Source organism: Camelus dromedarius, chromosome 9 (genome assembly GCF_036321535.1).
Source record: "Camelus dromedarius isolate mCamDro1 chromosome 9, mCamDro1.pat, whole genome shotgun sequence".
In the NCBI taxonomy this organism is placed as follows: Eukaryota; Metazoa; Chordata; class Mammalia; order Artiodactyla; family Camelidae; genus Camelus; species Camelus dromedarius.
In genome coordinates, this window is record NC_087444.1 from 18,126,155 (window position 1) to 18,149,229 (window position 23,075).

Sequence of the window (23,075 nt, forward strand, 5' to 3'; positions counted from 1 at the left end):
TGTGACCCCGCCCGAAACCCCTCTGGAGCCGCCTGGGGACAATCCTCTTCTCCTTTCTTCAGCCTAACCCGGGGTGGCCCTCGCGGACCCCGGCCAGCCCCAGGGAGCGCCGCCAGGAGGGGCGTCCGAGGGGCGTCTCGGGGCTTGGAGCGGCCCGGCCCCCAGCGGGCTGTGGTGGTGGGGGGCGCAGGAGCGGCGAGGACCCCCCACGCCGGGCTGCGCGGGCCGCCCGGGGCCCCCAGGCTGAGAGGGGGCCGGAGCGGCGCCCCCGCCGCCCGCGCGGGGTCTCCCCCATGGTGCAGCGGGGTTCGGGATGTCGAAGACGCTGAAGAAGAAGAAGCACTGGCTCAGCAAGGTGCAGGAGTGCGCGGTGTCCTGGGCCGGGCCCCCGGGCGACTTGGGCGCCGAGATCCGGGGCGGCGCGGAGCGCGGCGAGTTCCCCTACCTGGGGCGGCTCCGCGAGGAGCCCGGCGGGGGCACCTGCTGCGTCGTCTCGGGCAAGGCGCCCAGCCCGGGAGATGTGCTGCTGGAGGTGAACGGGACGCCTGTCAGCGGGCTCACCAACCGGGACACCCTGGCTGTCATCCGCCACTTCCGCGAGCCCATCCGTCTCAAGACTGTGAAGCCAGGTACGCCGGCCCTGCGGTTCTGTCGCGGGGATGGGGCGGGTGATGGTGGTGGGGAGTCCGAGATGGGCGTCTGGGGACCCGCGGCCCCACCCCACCGCTTATCGTCCGGGGTAATCTTAGACCTCCTAGGTGTGCAGGACTCCCTGTCGAGGAGGAGGGGTGGTGGTGGTGATTCCCATTTTGCCGATAGGAAAACTGAGCTCTGGGTTGTCAGGGTTGTTCTGTAAGCTGTCATAGAATTGCCACCAGAAGCTAGGTTTCCTTAATTTGTAGCTTGGTCTCCCACCGCAGTTTTTGACTCGGGAAATAACCAGCGTTTTTCTGCTATCCTTTGTGGGAAAGGTCCTCGGGATTGTAGCATTTTCTTTGGAAGAGTCTTACGCATTTTCTAATAGGGAAAAAGGTTTTTTTTTTTTTTTTACTACTGAGGCACTTGGTGCCAAGGTTACCTGGGAAGGCTTAGCTGCTTCAGTGTTTCTTGCACACTAGCAACACCTCAGAGCTGACAGCCTAACTCTTGTCAGTCCAGGTGGTTCAGTTATCTGGGTACCGGTGTTGTACAATATGTGGTTTGTGGCAGAATGGTGTGTTCTTTCAGGGAGCTGTTGAATAGCCTGGGTTTCGAAGGAAGACGTAGGTACCTCTTGGAGTAAAATCTTTTGTAAATCTTTGATTTTACAGAATTTTGTTGAAGTGTGTTGCAAAGGCCCCCGTCGCCCTGGTGTCTTTTCTGCTAGTAAAATCTGCTGCAAAGCTCGTTACATTTATGGCATACAGTTTCAAAGCATTGATCAGACTGCGTACAGTGAAATCTGATAGTAGGTAATAGCCCTCTTGTATTTGTTGTCGACAACATCGCTGGTAGTTTCAGCATTGGTAGAATATGGTTTTGTTTTCTGAGATGTTTGTAGGGGAAGAGAATTATGACTACAACGTTATTAGAAATCATAGTGTTTTTGCTGAATGTGCTCTGCTGAATACACAGTGCATGGAAATATAATGGGCTGCTTCATTATAACTTGGGATAGAAAAATCAGTCCATCCCTTCAATGAAAAAATGCTAGAAAATTCTGGAGAAAGAATTTAACATGTTATCTTCCTCACAATTTTTCCTTCTTTCTTTCTCAGCAGCTCACTTGGGAAATATCTCTTATTTAATAGTCCTTAGGCTTAATGGGAACTGATGGTTTGTGGTGCAATATACATATGTGTGTGTATCGTGGGTGTACACATACGTACACACATGTCCCTGAAATCTTAAATTAAGATTTTCTTCTTACGGTCTGTTCCATCTCATTCATTTTAAATTTATGGATTTATGCGAAGCTTTCTTTTTATTGTTAATTTTTAAAACTTTGACAGACTTTAAACATCTTTTTCTGTATAGTTTTGTAAATTTAAGATTTCTTTCTTAATTCAGACTTTTAGAGCCATTGTGAAAGGTAGAGGAAAGGTTTTGGGGGCTGTAATTCAGCTAGTCAGGCACTCTCTAATATCCAAAATACTTTATATATATAGCACTTGCTGGTCTAAGTGCCATATGGTTCAAATCCCTTGAGACAGGGAATAATGAGAATATTTATATCATTGCTTTGTGTCTTGTTTTCATTAGTGGGGGGCATATATGAGAGTCTGTTACTTTCAAAAATAGTTTAAAAGTTGATTGGAGGAAGTTAATGTGATTCTTTTAGAAGACTGGGGAAATGTATCTTTAATTGACATTAGTCTGGTCGCATGTTATACATTTTCTCAAGCTTTATATAAAATTTAAGAATGTAATTCAAAGTTTAGAGTATATTGAGTAATGCTAATTAAGTGTGTCAAAAAAAAATCATATGCCCCAGAATGTAGTTGACATTTTTATAGTAGTCAGAATTTTCCCTCTTAACAACTGCAGATACTGCCCTATTTTAAATAGTTAGCCACAATAAATAATTTATATTAATGGGTGTAGCACATTTTATAATCATTAATAATAAAAGTTCTGAATACTACACCTATTTTTTAAAGATATACTCTACTTCAGTAATTTCTAAAAGATACCACTATATGTCATCTGAGATTAATATTCTTGTTTCTGAGCAACTTGTTAATAATCTCTTTTAGAAAATAGTATTCTTTGTTTCTTAATGGCCTCATATTAGGCATTATATTAAATGGCTTTCTTAAATGGCTACTTAAACAACATTTGTTATAAAATAGGATTTTTGCAGGTTAATCACATGACTTTAAATATTAGAAATTAAGAACTTGAGGTTATTTGTAAAACTTCAAGTGTGATTAGAAACAGCATAAATATTATCTCCAGAGGAGACAGATTGTATCCTGTTGGAATTAAATTTGAAAAGTATGAAAATACAGAGTAAGGGAATTTAAAAAGGAACTTGTCGTCCACATTGGGGCTTTTTCCCCCCTTTTACCTTAATTTTGTGAGTGAAATGGATTTTTCAATTCAATAAAGTATTGTAAAGTGTATTTAGCATTCTGTCTCTTGATTACTAACTCTTTATCCAACTGTATTTATAACACGTCATTGAGAAACTAGCACAATGCAAGAGTAAATCCAGCCATTGCTATAAGATGTATTATTAGTGGGGAATGAGCTCATACTGTCTTCTGACAAAGTCCACAGTGGAAGGATGAGCTGGGCTGTAGTATATGACTGTTGTAGAGCTGTTTCTTTCGTGATTTCTCCTTTCATCTAGTAGATATTAAAGGGAACCCAGCCAAAGCGAGTACCATCACCCAGAGGACTTAATGAGGCTTCTTTCTGGCAGTGACTGTCTTTAGCTTTGACTTGGGGTTTTATTTATTTACTTTATTTTGTTATAATCTGTAATGGAGATTTGAAAGTAACTCTTTAAAATCCGATGCCTATGAGGCTTTTGTGAGAGAATTAGGAAATTTCTTACTGAAATCTTACTGTGAATGTAGTACTTAGTACTTCCCTGCCTCACGTATTGCTTGGCCCAACACGCCACCTGTTTCTTAATTACAACCTTGTCATTTTCTGCAGAGAGAAAAGTTTACACTTGAATTTGAACTTTGTATTTTCCTGTAGTGGAGGACGTTGAACTTTGGACCTTGGGTGGAATTGTTTCACATTATAGTCCCGTGACCAGGATTACTTTCTTTGATTTTACTTTACAGTATATTTTTAAACAATTCCTATTCTGATTAATGATAGAAGTAGTTAATTTTGTTCTAAAATTCCCCAACCTATGCACGTGCAATGTTATGGAATATTTGCTTCAGATACCTTGAACACATACTTTAGCAGTTGTAAATTATGTGGGCTTTATTCCAGAGATGAAGTATTGATACAGTAAGTATGTGAAATCTTTGTCTACTGCATTATCATGCACACAGTACATTCAGCTGCCCTGTCTGATACTATATCTAGAGATGAAAATCATGAGGAGCAATATTTCAGTTTGTTTAAACAAAAGCTTATTTGAAACAGATCTTGTGTAATGCTAATTAAATCCAGGTAAAAGTCTTCACTGCTGACTCTTTGAGACATCCAATTTATAAGGGAATTTCGTTAAAATGAGCACATCCCTAGAAATACTTTCTCCATTGGTGAAGATACATTACTAAATGCTTTTAAGTAAGGGTGTTTATGTTACGCCAATAATGAATAACTACCCCTTTCTTGTCTTAACGTTTGGATCTTTTTGGTTTAGTGGGTAATTTGGGGATTTCAGTCAGTTTTGTTTAGACGGTTGTAACATTTAAATAAGGGGAAGGTGAGAGAAATTAGAGTTAATTGCTAGCCTCCTAGGTTTGCAACACAAACATTTTCTTTACCTTTTCTCAGACACTAGAAACAAGAGACTGGGTGAGGCAGCCCTTTTGTTAGGGAAAATAGCATCAAATTTTCATAAACTTTAAATTTGAAATGTTCCTGCTTTTCCAAAATTTGATTGCAACTTTTTGGGTCTAAAGTTGGTTTGAATACCTCAAGTTTCGAGTTCTGGGCTCTGTTCATTGACACCTTCAATGCATGTGGCTGCTGGGCTTATTATACCCCAGTGGCAGAACAGACACTTAACATTGGCCCTTTCAACTTGCAGATCATTTTTATTTTATTCAGTTTAATGCTGAAACTGATTTTTTGGAACATAACTCTATGTCCCTGAGGAATGTAAACTGTTTTTCTTCTGAGATCCTGGGATGTACTTTATAAAACCTCTTGTTATGAGAGACAGATTTCAGTGATTTTTTTTTTCTCCTTCTGGTCTCTAATTTATATAAATTTACGGTAAAACAGATCTCCTACATTTGTTCAAGCACCTGATTTATGAAGTCAGTGCATAATCTTCTTGGGTAAATAGTTTCATATAATGTCTTTACAAAGCACTTACGGGTTATATAGTAAACTCTCTGGGCACTTAGTGTTTGGGGAGTGTATTGTAGGGGAATTTCATTTTTATGAACCATTTTAGTATTACCTACCAATTTCAGACTCTGCCAGTTTCCGAGTCAATATTTGGTTTGTGATTTGGCAAAGAATAAATGTTTTCATATTAAAGACTAGAACTGTTTCTCCTTTAACTAATTAATAATTTTTGTTTCCGTTAACAAACATTTTAAGAAATAATCTCCTTGCAATACTACATTTTGGTAAGGAGAGTGAATACCCTTAATTTAAAACTGTTCCTAAGGGTAAGATTTTCAGTAGTTCGGTGGCTGGTGGTGTGAGAGACCTGTTTGTGGGGGAAGAGAGGCGAGTTCATTGCTCTCCTCTCTGAACACATATTATTCAGAATATTTCCCCAAAAGTGCTCATTTTGCTTTATAAAGAGAAAATTTAAAGCTCTATTACTGGCACATGTTCATTCCCTCCTCAGACATTTAGTGGTGACCCCATCATGTAAGCCAGTACCACTGATATAAAAACATAAAGTATAAAATGAGTCAGAAAAGGTCTCTGTCTTCAGGAAACTCACAATTTATTGAGAACTTCGCGATTTGCTGGTCAGCAATACCTGTAGTAAAGATTTTTACCTTTTCCACTTTTCCCCCAGTACTTAAACAAAACTCTTTATGTAAGTTTTAGTATGAACTTCGGTAGAAACTAGACCGATTAATTGGCTGCCCAGCATGCTGTTCTAAAAAGTGGTGTGGAGTTGCATCTTAGAGAGAAAGGATTCTCAAGTCATTACAAAAAGAGGGAAATCAAATACAAACGAAATTATCTTTTGAAAAGTTCTCAAATTTAAATTGCCCTTAAAATATATTGTATTTGTGTTTTATGTACAGTGTATTTTACAATACAATCTGTTTTATTTTACAGTGTATTTTATACATTGTGTTTGTATTATTTATATTGTACCCTACAATTTTTAGGACGTGTCCTACATGCCTCTTTTCCACCCATGCTGGCAACAATTGCTCTATTTTGGTTGAACACCAGATGAAGTAGTTTGCTCAAAAAAGATATGTTTCACAAAAAAATGGCTCTCTCTTAATTCTAAGAGATTATCCTTACCTGGATGTGCATAGTGAATTTATAGAGGTTAAATGTGTACATGAGGTAAAAGAATGGTTTCATTCTTTTTCATATCTTGTTCGAGTCCTTGCCACCTGCCCTTATTTTCAGACTTGGATGATTGGGGAGTAGGTGAGAAGCAGAGCAGAAGCAAAACAGAGCCGGAATGGTCAGTACCAGAAAGTCTATAGTATAGTCCGTCTCTGTAGTTTTGTGTGTGTGTGTGTGTGTGTGTGTGTGTGTAAAACCACAAAACCCATGTTACAGCATAGTTAGAAAATACAGGCGAAAATCATACTGTTTAAATGTGTAGGTAGTTCCATTATGAATTGTGTCCTATAAGTTTTTTTCTTTTAATTAGAACTTGAAATGTTTGTTCTTCTACAAATAATGCAGGTAAGGTGCCTAATGCTCTTTCCACCTTCAGCCTTACTCAACGCAAAATGTAATACTGTGAGTATTTTTATTTAGCCCATAATGTAGCTGACATATTCTCATTAGTTCTATACTTTACGGTTAATTGGCTTTCTTGGGTTGCCTTGGAAGCCTAGCCAGTTTTATGGGAGAATGCAATTTGCTACTGTAGTAAAAAGGAACTGGAAATATATTTCCACTTTAACCTTGCCTGCTCTTTTGTTAGAATCACAGTTGACTGGCTTCCAGTGGAAAGGGTAGCACTATTACATCTCCATTTCCCCCCAACCCTAGCAATTTAATCGCTACGCAGCTGCATTGCAGTGGGCCCCAGGAGCACTTTTGCCCCCTCCCATCCCAATTTCAGTCATCCCAGCGTGGCCGGGAGAGATGGACTATGTTTTGAGGACCATAATTTGACTTGTAACATAACTAAATACCTGAGAAAGGACAGACTGTGCCCATAAATTGTACTTTGTTTTATCAACACTTATACTGGACATACTATTTTAGAGACTCAGAAATATAGAGAGTTAAATAAACTTTTCTGTCGTAATTTATTTGGGGTTTAGGATTTTTAATATTATGGAATGGGAATTGAAAAGAAACTTGGCTTCAGATTTAATAATTAGGATCCATTCTGTTTAGAGGCTTCCCTTCCTCTTGTCTTGGGTATGCAATATGAACGTAACCGATCTACTTAATTAAAATTTTCTGGCATCTTAGGCCTTTTGCTATATTTTTTTGCAGAGAATTTTAAACACATAACTATTTTTCTTGCTTCAGGGAAGTTTATGAGAGGCTACCCTGTATCTCATTGTTGTTCTGATTGGGAATTACATGTGACTGTGAAAAATTGGATTTTACTATACATGATGACATTGAACAGAAGTGGTTTTATAAAATGAAAATACTTCAAAAGGGAGGAAAAATAAATATTTATTAATAAATGCTTTATCTCTGAATTTAATCAAATAGAATTATGTTAAACTGGCTTTGAGTTCCTTCTAGTAAAATAACTTGAAAAAAATCCACTTTACTGGAGTAGTTATTACTCTTTGGATGTGGTTATCCTGTTTGCAGCAGGTATCTTGTGATATGTAGCTTAGATTTCAGCAGGAAGGGAAAGAAATTCCTAATTCACATCAGTTTCTGTGTTTGTAAGGATTCTGTACTGAGAATCCTGACAGAAACTCTGAGATTAATTGAGGCGAAGAAGCTGATTGGCTTCCATACTTAAAAACCCAGACACAGGACAAGTATGAGCTAAACTAGGTTCCCAAGGATTGTTACTTGACTCTCTTGTCCTCCAGGTTGGCTTCTTTCTGAGTTCAGCCTTGTGTAGCAGAAAAGGCAGCTCTCAAACCCCCAAGTCATGAAGAGTCCTTAAAGCGTCTCATATTTTTTCTGGAGTCCAATAGCACATCAGATCTCATGCAGGGACTTTGGCCTTCACAGATCAGTTGTGGGGAGAGAGGGCTGTGGGGTACGGTGATGGGTCAGGCCTGGGGATATGTCCACTCTTGCAGCTGGCTGTGGAAAGCACAGTGTGGTTAATAACTGTAGCAGAACCCCAAGAGATAAGGGAGGGTTAGTTCCTCAAAGGATGGAATGATGGGAGGCAGCACTGCAGGAAATGGCCTCCTTTAAAACATTTAATCTCTCCTGCTTTGAAGCCAACAGCAGTACACGGTTGTCATAAAGCTATCATTTTTAAAGGCCAGACATTGACTGTAGACCACAGCTGAGGCATTGATTTTACTCACATATTTTACTTAAATGTTATCATTTTTTATGTTTTTTAATCTAAAATGCTGTTTTATATAAATGCTGTTTCTTAGAAAAATTGAGATGTTGATACCTTAATGTGCACAATTTAAAAGTGCTGCTTGTAGTTTTTCTTCAGTTTCCTTTGAATTTTTTTTAAAGTATCAAATGAGAGTCTCTAAATCATTGCTGCTTGTTCTTAGGTAGATAGAATACTTTGGAGGATCATTTAATTATCTTTGGCATGATTATTAGTCTAATTAATGCAATTTTTAAACTTAATACTGGAAGTGAAATTCTAAACCAATTGCTTTCTGAGGTGTTTCGCTTTTAAAACAATGGTCTTTTTAAACATAAATTGAGACTGAATTTTTATTGTATTGTTTCTAAGGGCTCCTTAACAAAACTTTTTAACCATAATTGTATAGAAGTTATACATAAAGGATCTACTTCACTGACTCTGAACTTTGAAACACTGCTTAAGAGTGAAATAGGAATCTGTTTACTCATCAAAAAGGCTATTGGCATCACTGTAGAGTCTGACCACCTTTGTTAAGTTTTTTCCACCTCCACTTGGGGAACAGAGGTACTTGGGGTAGAGGTGGAGGGTTGAAAGATAGGGGCAGGTTCTCTGAATATCTTTTCACACTGTTTTTATATTCAAATTACTGTATTAATGCCTTCAACTTTGCCATAAAAACAATAATTTTGGTATCAGCTGTCAGTTTATGTATGACGTGCACAGTAGGAGTTTGCAGTCTGCCAAGTGTTGTCTGGTGGTTGGACCTTTAGTGAGTGTTAGATGTTGCCAAGGTTATTGGTAAATACACTTATTGTGCATAAAAACATCCATGGAATTGGGTGTAATTTGTCAGTAAGAATTATGGCAGGGGCTTTGTATTTTTAGATTAGTTTATTGTCTCTCTTTGGATATCTTTAGACCACATTTGGAAAATCACTGCTTCTACTGCAGAAGCCTGCTAGGACTAGAGTTCTCTGTTAATTCCATGTATTGATGAATTAAGTCATGAAATCTGTTAAAATAATATAGTCTTTCTCACAGAGCTGTATCTTAACCCACTTCTGTAACTTTTGTTTGAACACTTTGTCAAAGTATTATTATCAATTTTAGCTAAGGATACTATTCATGATTTTCCATGTTTGATCTCAGTTGGAATGTACATGCTAATGAAAGATTCATTAAAAATCAACTACACTTCAATAAAAAATAAAATTAAGAAAAATAAAGGATTCAATTCCCTTTGAATAGAGTTAGATTTGCTAACTAGAGCTATCTCACACTGTAATGCTGATGAGTGGAATGACACATTGACCTCCCTTTGGTGGCAACTCTAAGTTGACAACCTTGCTTTACGTCTAATAGGAATATTCTGACTTGGGGACTTGTCATGATAATGCTATTTACTGAGTAACAACCACAGGTCAGGAGTTATCTGCCCGTCTCATTTGGTTTATAAGGATGGACGTGTTGGCATACGTGTATTCCCATAAAGAAGTTCTTATATTATTCTCCGTGAGTCAGGGATTATCATCCCCTTTTTACACATGAGAAAGCTGAGGCTTGGAAAGGTGAACATGCACAAGGTCACACAGACTCATGGGGATGACTGTGAACTGAAACGGTTTTGAATCTTTCCCTTCACATTCCAGACAGAATATTATTTCATTATGTCTGAAAAACCTCTCCCACTTCCCTTTTGTCTATTAAAAGGAAAACCCCCACAATTCTGAATTGTTCGAGTGGGTGTTCAATGCAGTAAAACACTGGGCAAGTACTTAAAATAAAAGCTTCATTGCTTGGTTCCGTTTCTAAACAAAGTTGTGACAGTGCCATCGGATGTGTACAGCTCAACTGCTGATAAAGAAGCTGTTTCTAAGAATTACTAATCAAAGTTAGCCTTAATTCTTCTTACCTTTGTAAGAAATATTTTCAGCAGTTATATGTAAAAGCCTAGATACTTTTAGGATAAATATATGTGTAAAAATGATATAGTTGATACTGGAAAGAATATCTTGTTCTTGTGTTTCCTGTCCACTTGCTCTAAAGTTTTCTCCCCGGGAAGGGGTCTGTTAGACAGGTAGCCTAGAAAATGTTCTGAAGGATGGAAGAGTATGTTCTGGAATTAGAAATTTTTAATAAGTATTCAGACTCTGTTCAGAGTCGACTTGGCTTAAATAAAACTTAGCCTAGCTAGATAAAAGAATAACTCATTGTAGTCAAGTCAGTCTCTCTTTTTCCAGCCTTCAAATACCGCACAGTAAGGTGGTTCTTTTGAAGAGGCAGTTAAAGCAGATTGTGGAGTGTGGGCACCTCTTGTTAATCTTCAAGTGTTTATGCTGTTAGATTTTCTGTCTGGGCCGAAAGTCAGTCCCTCAACTGCAAGGAGCCATAGCAATCCAACCGGTACCCTTTGTCTAGAGATAAACAAGTTGAGGTTTGGCAATGGTAGGTAACTACTCGGGGGTCCTAGCATGAAGCTGACAGAGCAGGGTCTGGAACTCGGGTTCCTTTTATTGTTTTGGTTTCTGGTATACCACTTTCTGTAAGAAACTCATGAAAGAAGAATTAGCCTGCTGACCATATTCTGTCTCTTTTATGAAATCTGCATTCTTTTGGAATTAAGTATAGCAGGCTGACTCCGTTTGTCAGGCCCTCAGCATGTATGAGTGTCATTAGAGGCACTGGTAACCCAGAAATTGGGAGCACAAGAAAGAATTTTAATCACTATATGCCACAGGTTGTCAAGGCGTTTTTAGCCTTCCATAGCGCTGTAGCTTATGGTTAAGACTTAAATAGTCAGAAAATTGTTAGCTGGTGTAACGGCTGAATACTTAAGTATCTTTTGTTGTTAGTTGTTTTAGCTTTGAAAAATTATTTTTCCTATCAGAAAGATTCTTCGCCCTGCTTTCGGGGAGTCCATCTGAATGGGTGTCCCATGCCTGTGCCTGCCATGCTCCGGAGGGGTGATGAATTCATGCAGTTTAGATCCGGCTATGCTTTGGCTTTTTTCCCTCTTGACTGACCAGGGAATCCAGTGGGGGAAGATGAGTTTTAAGGCCCGGGACTGCTCAGGGGTGTGGTGGGTGCACTGTCAGGGGCACTTTTGGCTCAAGGTCCCTGAGCTTGTCTGGCTGTGATGTTTGTTGACATGACTGCTGTGTCTGAGAGGAGGGACCGTGCTCCTGTGGGTATGGGACAAGTGGCTGTCTCAGGACACAGGGAGCTGGCCACAGCAGAGGAGAAGGTTATCACCTCTGTGAGGCAAAACTGAAGGAAGGGCTTGACGTGGCCGTTCTGGGGAGACTGATGGGAATGGTGACGTCTTGCTTGGGCTCTTTGTACATCTGTGAAAGAACAGCACTGAGTGCAGACATGAAAAACTCTTCCTGTAGACTATGAATCTGCCATGTGCCCTTTGCAGTATCAGTCAGGGTTTGGTGTAGAAACAGGAGGGATGTGATGCAGGGAGTGAGTTGCTTGGGGAATCTTTGGAAGCGCTCGAGGGCTGGGCTGCAGGCCAGGCCCCTGAGAATGACTTTCAGGATACCTTGGAATGACTCGCCGTGGGAGCTGCCACCTCTGCCACAGTCAGGAAAGTGGCAATCAGGGGGTTGCCACTGAAACCACAGCAAGAAAATACCGCTGTGGCTGTGATCAAGGGGATCACAGCAGCCCCTGCTGTTGCCATCATAACTGCTTGAAGTTTGAAATTTAGCGTCTGGCCGCTGCTGTAACAGCTTCTCCGTGATGCCTGTGAACTCGTGACTAGACGCTGGAATGCTTGGTCTGGCACTACTGCTCCTGCCACTGTCCCTCAACACCCACGAAACTGGAGACTAGACACTGACATGTGTGTGGCCTTCTTTGCTAGCTGAAAGCAGCTAAAAGCTGTAGCTAGGCTGGCAGGGCTCAGCCTCACTTCTGCCTTCTGTTTTCTGTGTCCTGCATCTTAATGGTTGAATCAGATTTGCATCCTGAGCACTACCTGTAAAGGAGTCTAGAAAACTTAGTTTTTAATTTCCCAGCCTCTGCATTTCAGGAAGGCATACTGTAAGGAGGTGGATGCTCTGTGCATCTTATTAAATACGGTGTTTTCCATGCAGTATAGACCTTTCTTGAAAACTCATTGTCATTTCTGTGAGCTTCTCTTTCTGAAATGGCCAATAGTTGGAAGGATCTAGGGCTGATGGGTTTTAACATCTGCAGTGGCCTTTTGTGTGAGGTTAGCTTGTGTCTGTCCGACCTGCCGTCTCTGCTGCTGTGACGTCTCTGTTTTACTTTACTTGATCTCAGCCTCCGCTGCAAGCCACAGGCATCCAGGGCATGGAAGGCACCTCCACTGAAGCAACCAGTTCATAGACTGGTCAGCAACGTATGATTTCTGTGGCTTAAAAAGATGAATGGGGCCAGTAAGAAGCTTTCCTGGGGATTTGAACTAAGACAAAAAGGAAAGAATTTTCAATTGGGGTTGGAGCTTCAGCTGAGAGGTTTTGCAGAGCTGCCCTGGAGTTGACGTGTACTCTTTCGGGAGATTGATTGTTACATTTTCAGGAATTTTGTGAGTCAGTTGTTCAATACAGCCATTTAAAGAAAAATTAAGTTGTATAAAATTACAATTAACCAAATTATATTTAAAACAAAGGTACTTTACTGTTCAGAATTAATCATTTTCTTAGGATTTTTCAGCTTTAGTGAGATATAATTGACAAAATTACAGTATGTTTAGGGTGAACAACGTGATGATTCAGTATGCGTATGCATTGTGAAAGGATTCCCGCAACTGGGTTAACACATCCATCACCTCACTATTTACCTTTTCTCTTTCTTTTTGTGAGAACACTGAAATTCTACTCTTAGTGAATTTAAATTAAACAATCAGCTATAGTCACCACGTTGTACCTTGGATCCTCAGACCTTTTTCATCTTACAACTGAACATTTGTGCCTCTTACTACTTCCCCCACCCCCCAGGCCCCGGCAACCACCGTTCTACTGTTTCTTTGAGTTCGACTACTTTTTTTTTAGATTCTGTGTCATTTCCTAATTATTTCACTATATTTGACTGCCATCTGTGCTCTCGAGTTTCTTTACATCTATTCTGTCTGTAGGACAGAAATACTGTAGAATGGTTCGCCACCGCACTTACCTTCCCAGCTCTGTTTTCACTCCTGTCACGGCCGTGGTGGGAGTTGTTAGCACTTACCAAGCACAGCCCTGATTGTGGGGCTGGGGCTGGAGAGTCAGGGTTGGAAAGGCCACGCTGAACCGTGTACAAACTAAAATTATGGGAGAAGAAACTATGAGTAATAAGAACACACTGATCTAAGTGTGATGTAAGGCTGAGTGGTGTTAACAGCAGGGCACGGGAGGAAAGGGCCCCGACTCTTCTTCCCAGGGTCCGGGTCATTTTGGAATCATCGTGCAGCTCCAGTCTCCAAGGGCTTCGACCCAGCGCTATTCCCTGTTCTTGGAATTGTGTGAAATTGTGTGAATTTCTGTGTGTTACAAACCTTCGTAGAAGGCTCTGGGATTTCATTTTATTATGTTTATATGCCTTTTTCTTATGAAGAGCAGACAGCATGTTAAAAATTGGGGTTCACGTTTTCTGGGGTAGAGATGCAGGTAAAGAAGGAAAAGAGAAGTGTGATGGGAGAGAATTTCTGAACGTGGGGGGTGGGGATTTGTAACTTGTAGTTTTTGGTCTATACCCCTCCCCCTAATACATTTCACATTAGAATAAGAGTGAAAACTCCATTAAGGGATGACTATTATAAATATATATATCCATGTAAGTATATTTAAAATATAACATATATATTCTTTGGTATTTTTCGTGTGTAGACAGTGAGTGCCGAGACTCTTGCAGTTGCCCAGACTCACAGAGCAGCTTGTGACTGTATAAATGCCTTAAGCCTCAAAGCCAGAATCCTGGGACATAGTTGATACCTTCCTCCGTTCTTGTAGCTCTGGCCTGTGCGTTCAGGAGCTGCTCAGGTGTTGACTCTGGATCTGGTCTGTCTGTGTCTGTAACTCAGAGCCTCAGCCTCCTCAGTGGCCTTTGATCAGCTGCTCTCTCTGCGCATCTCTCCAGCTTTGTTTTCTCTTTACTCTGATTGCTTCTCCCACGCTTCTCTGCTTTCCAAAGGAAAAACGGACCTTATATAGATCCTGCCAGCCAATTGCAGTGCTCCCAAACTTCTCCCTGGGGAATTGTCCAATCTCAGGCGGGCAGGTGTACGCCGAGGGTGGTATTCTTCTGCCTTCGGTTATGTTTGTCCATGCATAGGTATTCAGAAGCTGCTCTTTACCCCCAGTGCATGAGTGTATGTATTTTTTCTATTTCTTCATTTGGAAATATTCCAGAAACCAGATCTCTAAATAGATAATATTTTACTGTTCATTTGGTATCCTTGTTTTAGAGATTCAAACTGGACTGCTTTTAGTAAACCAAACTCTTTCTTCTTAAAAGTCATTAAAAATAGTGATTAGAGATGGATCTTTGAAAGGCCAATAGATAATCTCTTGGGATAATTTCTTACTAAATGAAAGAATAAAAAAAATTGTCCAATTGTGGCATATTAGTCCACTGTCAGTGTTGTAATGCAGATGAGAATTTCATCACTACCTTTAATGTAGTAAGGAACCTCTTATTATAAGTAAATAATGTAGGAATATTTTATCATTACAAAAAATACGAAAATTTTTCTTATGACCTGCAGTTTGCAAACTTTTCACCTCCCAAGATGCTATTTTTCTCCATCCCTGTCACTGGTGGTGATTGAAGAAGCATCTATGTGAATTACATTGAAAGCTCTCAGCTATTCTGTGGTCATTTTCTAACTTTGGGAGCCCGGCTAGATGAGGGCACATGATCAGAATTTCTTCTTTGTTCTTATGTGGAGCCCCCTCTCTGTAAGCAGTGGTATATACAGCCTCACCGAGATGTTCCTAAGTTTCCTGAAAGAGCAGTTGTGCTAGAGTGTAGTCTGCGTGTACCAGTTGGCTCTGTTCCTTTCTTGCCCGGAGTTTTTACATCAAATTGTTGTAGGAATCTTTTTATCAGGGAGAACAGGAGTACTTGTTTGTTGTTCTTGTTTATTTATTTGTTTTTTTAAATAATGTAACTAAATAGAAACACAGGATACAGGTAACTTTATATATCACAGTTTAGGACTACTTGTCTTTATTATATTAATAGACATAATACAAGACAGAGAAGAAATTATAACCTCCAGTCCATCTTTTGGTCAAATAAATCTAAGTAGACTTTTAGTGAACTGTAATGGGAGTTTATTTTTATTTTATTCATGACACTTGTTTGTAACAGGCTTAGAATATTTATAATTTGGAATCACTGACCTAGTTCTATTTCTCATGATTATAAAGCTGTTAATTCACCCATAGAGGTAACAGTCCTGGAGAATGGGACCAGAAAGAATGGGCCCTTATTAAGTATCAAACTTCAGAAATATACTTGTGTCTGCCTTAAAGGTAAATAGTATCTTGACAAGATGAAATTTGTAACTATAGGTAATAATGCAATATATTCCTAGGTATATGTTATGTGTTGAGTTTGTGCCCTCCCCTCCACCAAGGTATGTTGAAGTCCTAGCCTCCTAACAGCACTGCAGTTTGGAAATAAGGTCATTACAGACATAATTAATTAAGATGAAATCCTCCTGAGTAGGTGGGCCCTTGAGGACAGAGGAGACACAGGTACATAGGGGAGAACACCATGCGACTATGGAGGCAGGTTGAGGTGCTACAGCTGCAAATCAAGGAGTGTCAAGGACTGACGGCCACTGCCAGAGCCCGGGAGCTGGCAAAGAAAGATTCTACCCAGAGTCTCAAAACATGGCCCTGCTAATACCTTGATTTTGGACTTATAGCCTTCAGAACTTTGAGAGAATAAAATTTCTGTTGTTTTAAGACACCTAGTTTGTGGTACTTTGTTACAGCTGCCCTAGGAAACATTTTATATATATATATATAATGATGAATATATCCATGTTGTTATTTAAGAAACATCTCAGTTCATTAAAAATATCATCTTTATAGCATATTAAATTGTGGATTAATATGCTATGAGTAGCCAAACATTTTTTATTCTTTTAACAATTAATGTGATAGTTAACAAAAGCTTATTACTGTATAGGTTCCCTAAGTCTTAAGGGCTACAGTATAAAGGAGGAGGCAGTAAGTCTCTTCCTTAAAGCGGTTTCCCTGCTCATGTATGCTGCTCAGCACCATCACTTGACTTTAACTTCCCTTTAGGTGTACTTTCTGAAAAAGGTGATATGTAGATGTTATACTTTTATTATGAAATGAACAGGTGAGAGCTAAACCTGTTTCTCAGTGCTTTAGCTAAGGTGGGAAGGGAAAGGAGACTGACTTATTTTCTTTCAAACTATGTTTTGGTTATTTTTTTTAATGATAGAGGAATTTTTAAATCACAAATTAGAAGTTAATGGAATATTTAATATGCTGTGTTTATATTGCCTTTTGGCTTTCTTTCTTCCAAATAATTTCTGGAACTTATGCAAAAGGGAAAAAAAACTACATTGTAAGTAAATGTTTACTGAGGGCAGATGAAATAGCACCACAATCAAATGTAACAATTTAATAGTTTTTTTATTCAGCAGATATTTATTGAGTATCAGCTAAGTGCTTGATAGTGTTCTAGGCATTGGGGACTTAATAAACAAGGCAAACGGGATCTCTTACACAGTTAAACATTCCCGTTGGAAGATAGATAATAAGAAAATGTAAGCTAGTGCTGTAATAATAATGGTAGCAAAGACTTAACTAGCTCCTCTTATGTGCCAGCTATTGCTCTTAAGTGTTCTCCATATTTAGTCTCACAGTGACCCTGTGAAGTAGTATTGTCTCATTTCTGCAGATGAGAAAACCAAGGCACAGAAACGCCAACTCACAGAGTAAGCCCAAGGTTGCACAGTTAGGAACGTACAGAGCTGAACCTTGAATCCGGGCAGCGTGACTGCAGATTCTGTGCTCATAAGCCATATCCTCCACTGCTCTAAGAAGAACAGATCAGGATGATGAGAGAGAGTGTGTCTTCTTTAGATTGAAGGGTCAGGGAAGGCATCCCTGAGGAGGGGGCGTATAAACTGCAAGTTGAATGACTAGAAGGAAAGAGTCTGTTATGTGAAAAATTTTGAGATAAAACATCTCAGTCAAAGGGGGTTGTAAAGTCCAAGACCTTAATGTAAGAACTTAGTGTGTTACAGGAGTAGAAAGGCCAGGGTGACAGGCCCCTAGTAAAGGAGGGGGTGAAAGTGATGGGGGTGAGATCAGAGAAACAGACAGGGGCCAGCGAGGATCTGTAGGCCACAATAAGGGGCTTGGGTTTTATTAATTCTTAGCGCCCCTGGAAAGTGTAATCCTGGTGAATGGTTGTCTGGTGTATATTTCAGAAAGTCACTGACTATGATTTAGAAGAGGGCAGGAGTGGAAGAAGGGAGACCTTTTAGTTCAGGTGAGAGATAATGATGGCTTAGACTAGTATAGAGTAGGGGCAGTGAAATGAAGTGTGTGGGTTTGAGATGTTTTGAAAGAGGAAGTAATAGGACTTGCTGATTGATTGTGAGGGAAGAAGAGGAATTCAGGATAACTTCTAGGAGAGGGGCGGGGTAGAGCTCATGCTTAACATGCGGGAGGTCCCGGGTTCAATCCTCAGTACCTCCATTTAAAACGAACAAATACTGGGATTTCAAAATTTGTAGATACCCACAGGCATATGCAGAATAGATAAACAAGATTATACTATGTAGCACAGGGAAATATATATAAGATCTTGTGGTAGTTCACAGCAAAAAAAAGTGACAATATATGTATGTTCATGTATAACTGAAAAATTGTGCTCTACACTGGAATTTGACACAACATTGTAAAATGACTATAACTCAATAAAAAATGTTAAAAACAAACAAAAAAACCTAATTACCCCTCCCCCACCAAAAAAAAAGTTAAAAAAAAAAAAAAGCTAGTCCAGGATAACTTCTAGTTTTGTGCTTTGAGCAACTGGGTGAGTGGTGGTACCATTCCCAGGAATAGAAAAAAGTGGGAGTTGGGGAGGATTGAACAGGTTTACTCTGTGGAGTAGGTATATCCACCTAGATTATTTTCCTAACTTTTCACTCTGCTTGGTTTATTATATGTTTATCCATCTATCATGTATCCTATCTTTTTTATGCACTTCCAAGTAAATTGCAGTCATCAATGTATTCCCTCAAGGAAGATTTTTAAATGGCTATATTTCTCATTTTACAGATGAAAAGATTAGGGCTTGGAGAAAAGTGGTATGTTCAAGGTCATGTAGCTAATTGTTGGTGGATCTAGGATTATCATGCAGGTTATCATTAGTCTAGGATTGTAGTTTGATTATATTTTAACTAGTGAATCTTGAAAAGTGAATTTTGGAAATTAAGTGAATTTTGCTGCCAACTGATTTATGTGCTAAAAATCATTTGGACCCAAATTTCAAAGACAGAATGCAGAGGATGTAGTATTACTATTGCATTTGATTGGATTACAAAGTTAGCTTAGCGATTAGGACTTGTTGGAAAGTACAATATAATGCTGTAGAATTGAGAACATTTTCATATATTTGGTCCAGGAATGTAGCTTGGGATTCTTTCAAGCATTAATCCTCTTGTTGGCAAGGCATTGGCATTTAATTAGCAAATGTTTCTCACATGCCTACTATGCACCAAGTCCCATGCCAGGCCGAGATATGATTCAGTTCCTTTCTTTCAAGGAATTTAGCCTTTGACTTTCCATCTTCTGCTGTATGTTCGTTTAAAAAAATATAATAAAAGCTGACGTTCAAAAAGGTAGAGAAGCTTACTCAATCTAGACAAAACTTCAGCCTCTCTAGTAAAAATTATATGCATGTGGATGTAGGCTGCAGATTTTTCATTTGCTTTATGTAAGCACCTCATTTTCTAAGGAGTAAGAATATGCCATTTTAGTTTCTGTCTGATGGTATTAACTAGCTCAGTTGTCCGTTGAGTCAGTATCAAACTTGGAAGTAAATAAGGATTTAAGTTGGTACAGAAATAGGAGTAGTGTTTGACTTTAAAAGTTGAACTAATTGTCTTATATTGATGTTATTTTTGTGCTTTCTTGTAAAATAAACTCTTTGACTATTTAGTGACTTCTCATCACTTGGATTTTAAAGAAGTTAACCCGATAGAGCATTGTGTTCTTTCCTTGCTATGGTTACTCTCTGCTCTAACATATACTGTCCCTCCAGCAACTCTCAACTCTTTCTAAACAATTTCCAAACTTATTTCTTGTTAGTACACAGTATGGATATTCCCTTATAGCCAAAATAAAGTATTTACCATATTTATTCAAAATCCAATCCCAAACTTATTTCCATCAGATTTTCCTAGGATTAATCTATGACCATTTTTGTTTCTCTACTTTGCAGCCCCAGGATACTTGAATAGCTCTGTACTTTGCCATTATATATTATTAATTTTATAACTCTTCAGCCCAGTAATTTAGACTCCACCCAGCAGGCTATGGTGAGAATATGTTTAAATTTACTTTAATCAGTGAAACACTCTTTAGCTTGGAAGGCAACTTTGTACCTTTGAAGAAGTTCATCTTGATAGAAAGTTTCAAGAGGAATACATAGTTTACTCTCCCAGATTTGACAAGGAAAAAGAGAAATGAGTGGAATTTAGCTCCTTGGTGGTAAGAATTAGAAAAGTAGAAGGGGAGGAAAAGCCAAAATTGATGTCCATTTGAACCTATTTGAGATACATGTTTCAACTAGTAGTTGACATTTTGAAACCTTCTCTTTTTAAAAACATAGCATGAACATAAAATGACTTTATACAGTTGAATTAAGCAAGTTATATGTCCTTTTTTTTTTTTAACTTAAGCTTTGGAAACAAAGTCCAATAAGGAAGTGAGATGTGTCACTGTTACTTATATAGTTCCCCATAAAGTAAATATGTACATAAATTTATAAAGTATAAAATTATCATATATGATTTTCTTTGATATCTCTGGTTTACCCCCATGAAATATTTATGAATTGTTTACACTTAACACAGAAGATCGGCTAGTTTGGTCATAATCAGTACCAGTTTGGTCAGAATCAAGTAGGATGTCTGGGATAAGACTTTAATAACAGCATCCTTTACATTAGAGACAGAGAGGAGGCTTAGGGCTAGATATAGGTAAGATTATAAGGTGGAATTAGCATTTGGTAGCCCCCTCCCTTTTTTCCCCCCTCCTATGCCATCCTCACTTCTGCATCTTGATATTATTTTCCTGTGTCTGTATACTGTCTGCTGACTGTTTACTCTTAGCACCCTCTCCCTGATTGGCACTACACACTACTTGGCATTTTTCCATTATATAGCAAGTGTCAAGAAAGTTATCTGATTAAGCTATTCTGTAATAAGTTATACCAAACTGATGTAAGGAACTACCCCTGTTAAACCCACTCAGGGATGTTTTCTCCTTAACCTCCTATGTAACTCCAAATCACAGAATTCAAGCAATGCTGTAAGGACCTTTCCCCAATTATCCCATTAAACTTATTCTGCCTCATTTAACTGAATCCGAAAAGTATAAGAAAGGTGTCTGTGGTTCTTTGCCCCCTTTTATCATCACATTTCTCAGGCGGTTCCACCTCTCTTGCCTGAGGTTTGCCTTTCCTGATCTGTCTTTACCAGATTGCTTTCTGTAACAGTATTTTGTTGTTCAAAATAAATTAATTGAGGGAGTGCCCTGTATTTTGAGATTCTTTGTAAGAACTGAAATGTAAGTCAGCTTCATCTTTTCTAAATGACAGTCCTTTTGTGGGATTGGCAGAGCTCTCCTTGTATTACAAAGAGATCTAGTGCCTGAGTTTTGGTTATTAGTTCTAAATTTGAATCCAGCCGTGCCACAATCCTGTATTCAAAAGCTCCGTAGAGTGTAAAGAATCAGGACAAAGAACCACTACTGATCATTTACCACCCAGAAGCAATCATAATAATTACTTTTTCTTTTACTATTTTAAACTTTGGCTGTGACATTCTTAGACACAGGATTACTTGATCAAGAAATATGAACAGTTTTGGGGATCTTGATAACTATCTTTCTGGTTCTGGAGCTAAAACTTGTGCATCATATATAGTTTCTCAGTATCTGTAGAGTTTTATTTTCTCTTTTAGATCTTCTAGCCAAAAAGAGATTTTTTTTCCTCTTTTGATTCCAAAAGCCATCCCTTATTTTGGATTATTTGCTTAATTATTAACTCTACAGGAAAAACCCAGCCCTCACCTCACAGCAGTATCTGTCATATTGATAAACAATCATGATATACCAGGCTGTTAGCTCTGCTTGGGTAGTTAAATGGCCCTGTGAGGTTGCCTAGTACCTGCTGGTGATTGGTTGTAGTCTTCCACACCTAAAATTTTGCCACTGGTAACTGCTTTGATCAACACAAAGTATGGTCCTTTTATTCTGTATGTAACCATCTTCTCCAATTTACATCTTTGGAACTCAAGCCCCCCTTTATATAGCCAGATGGATCTTGTGTAAAAGCAGAAGTAATCTTGGCTATACAACCAGAGTTGTTGATATTTCTGTTTTTAAAAATTGAATCAGTCTTATATTTCAAGTCAGTAAGTAAATTAAAAACCAAAACCAAACCTGGGGTAAGCTACCAATAAATTGCTAAAGTGTTTAAATATGTGAACTTGACAAATATAAAACTGTAAACTCTCAGAAACTTAATCTCCTTTTTGTTGAGTGGCAATGTTTCAAAATTAAAGCTGAGCTGTTTGGGCACATTGACCTTAATCTAGTGGAAAGCAGTAGACTTTTAAATTGACACATATGCAGCCTCCACCTTAGTCTGCACAAAATGCCTTATTTTTAAATTATTGTTTTTAAACATTGTGTTTTCACTAGCTACTTCTTATAGTATAATTAAGCATCTCTGTATCCTGTGACAAAGTCAGAAGGCTAATTTGTACAAGGCTGATTTTCATGTGTGTACTTGTACATTTGTGAATTACTGCCTCTGATTACTTACCCATAATCTATTTTAACCTCAGGTAAGTATCTGAAAGTAGGTTTTAAGTCACAATGATTCTCGAAAAGTTGATGAATTAAATGAACTATAAATTTTGTTGGGAATTAAACAAAACTGACTTTTTTGAGGGAATGTTTATTTGTTGGTTTCCTCTCTGAATCTTGAGCAAAAATTAATTTTTAAAGGATGAAGTCGAATTTTCTATTCTATTTAATATCTACATTAAAATAAAAATACATTTACTATTTGGTAATAGTAATAAACAGTTTATAAATTGTCTCAATCCAAGTTAATGTATATTACTAAAGCAGATTCAGATAAATGATGTTTATGTATAAAACACTACTAGGTGTTATAATTAAGATGAATTTCTTTCTTATTTCTAACACTAATTCCAATTGTTATGTGAAATTTGATATATTATTTTCTTAATGAGATCACATGATTACAAGCTTCACAGTATTTGGGTAAAGGTGTTACTAGACTGAATAATGAAAATCTGAAGCAAACCTTTGGTGTTTTCAGAAAATGGAGCAATTTTAAATCCTAGATCCTCTTCCTTATTATGTTTTTAGGTAGCTTTCTTCTAACTGCTTAGTTAGTGGGCTTTATAGCCAGAATAAACAATTATAACTCAGTTAGTCTTTCTCCAAAAGGAGAAAGGAATTTTGGGTATTTCTGAGTT

General features: G+C 38.6%; 1 protein-coding gene across 4 annotated transcripts in view; it reads left to right on the forward strand.

Annotated features, from left to right (window-relative positions):
- The first annotated feature begins 220 nt into the window (after positions 1 to 220).
- The window catches only part of MAGI3 (membrane associated guanylate kinase, WW and PDZ domain containing 3), a 217,128-nt gene continuing 194,273 nt past the window's right edge, over positions 221 to 23,075 (forward strand). For 2 of the 4 annotated variants that reach the window (XM_031457845.2, XM_010976229.3), the window contains exon 1: positions 223 to 629. In XM_031457845.2, coding sequence (XP_031313705.1) covers positions 314 to 629 — 316 coding nt within the window. In that variant the 5' untranslated portion in view covers positions 223 to 313. Of the gene's footprint in view, positions 630 to 23,075 lie in introns of all 4 variants that reach the window. The other 2 variants (XM_031457846.2, XM_031457844.2) reach the window with 2 other exon arrangements.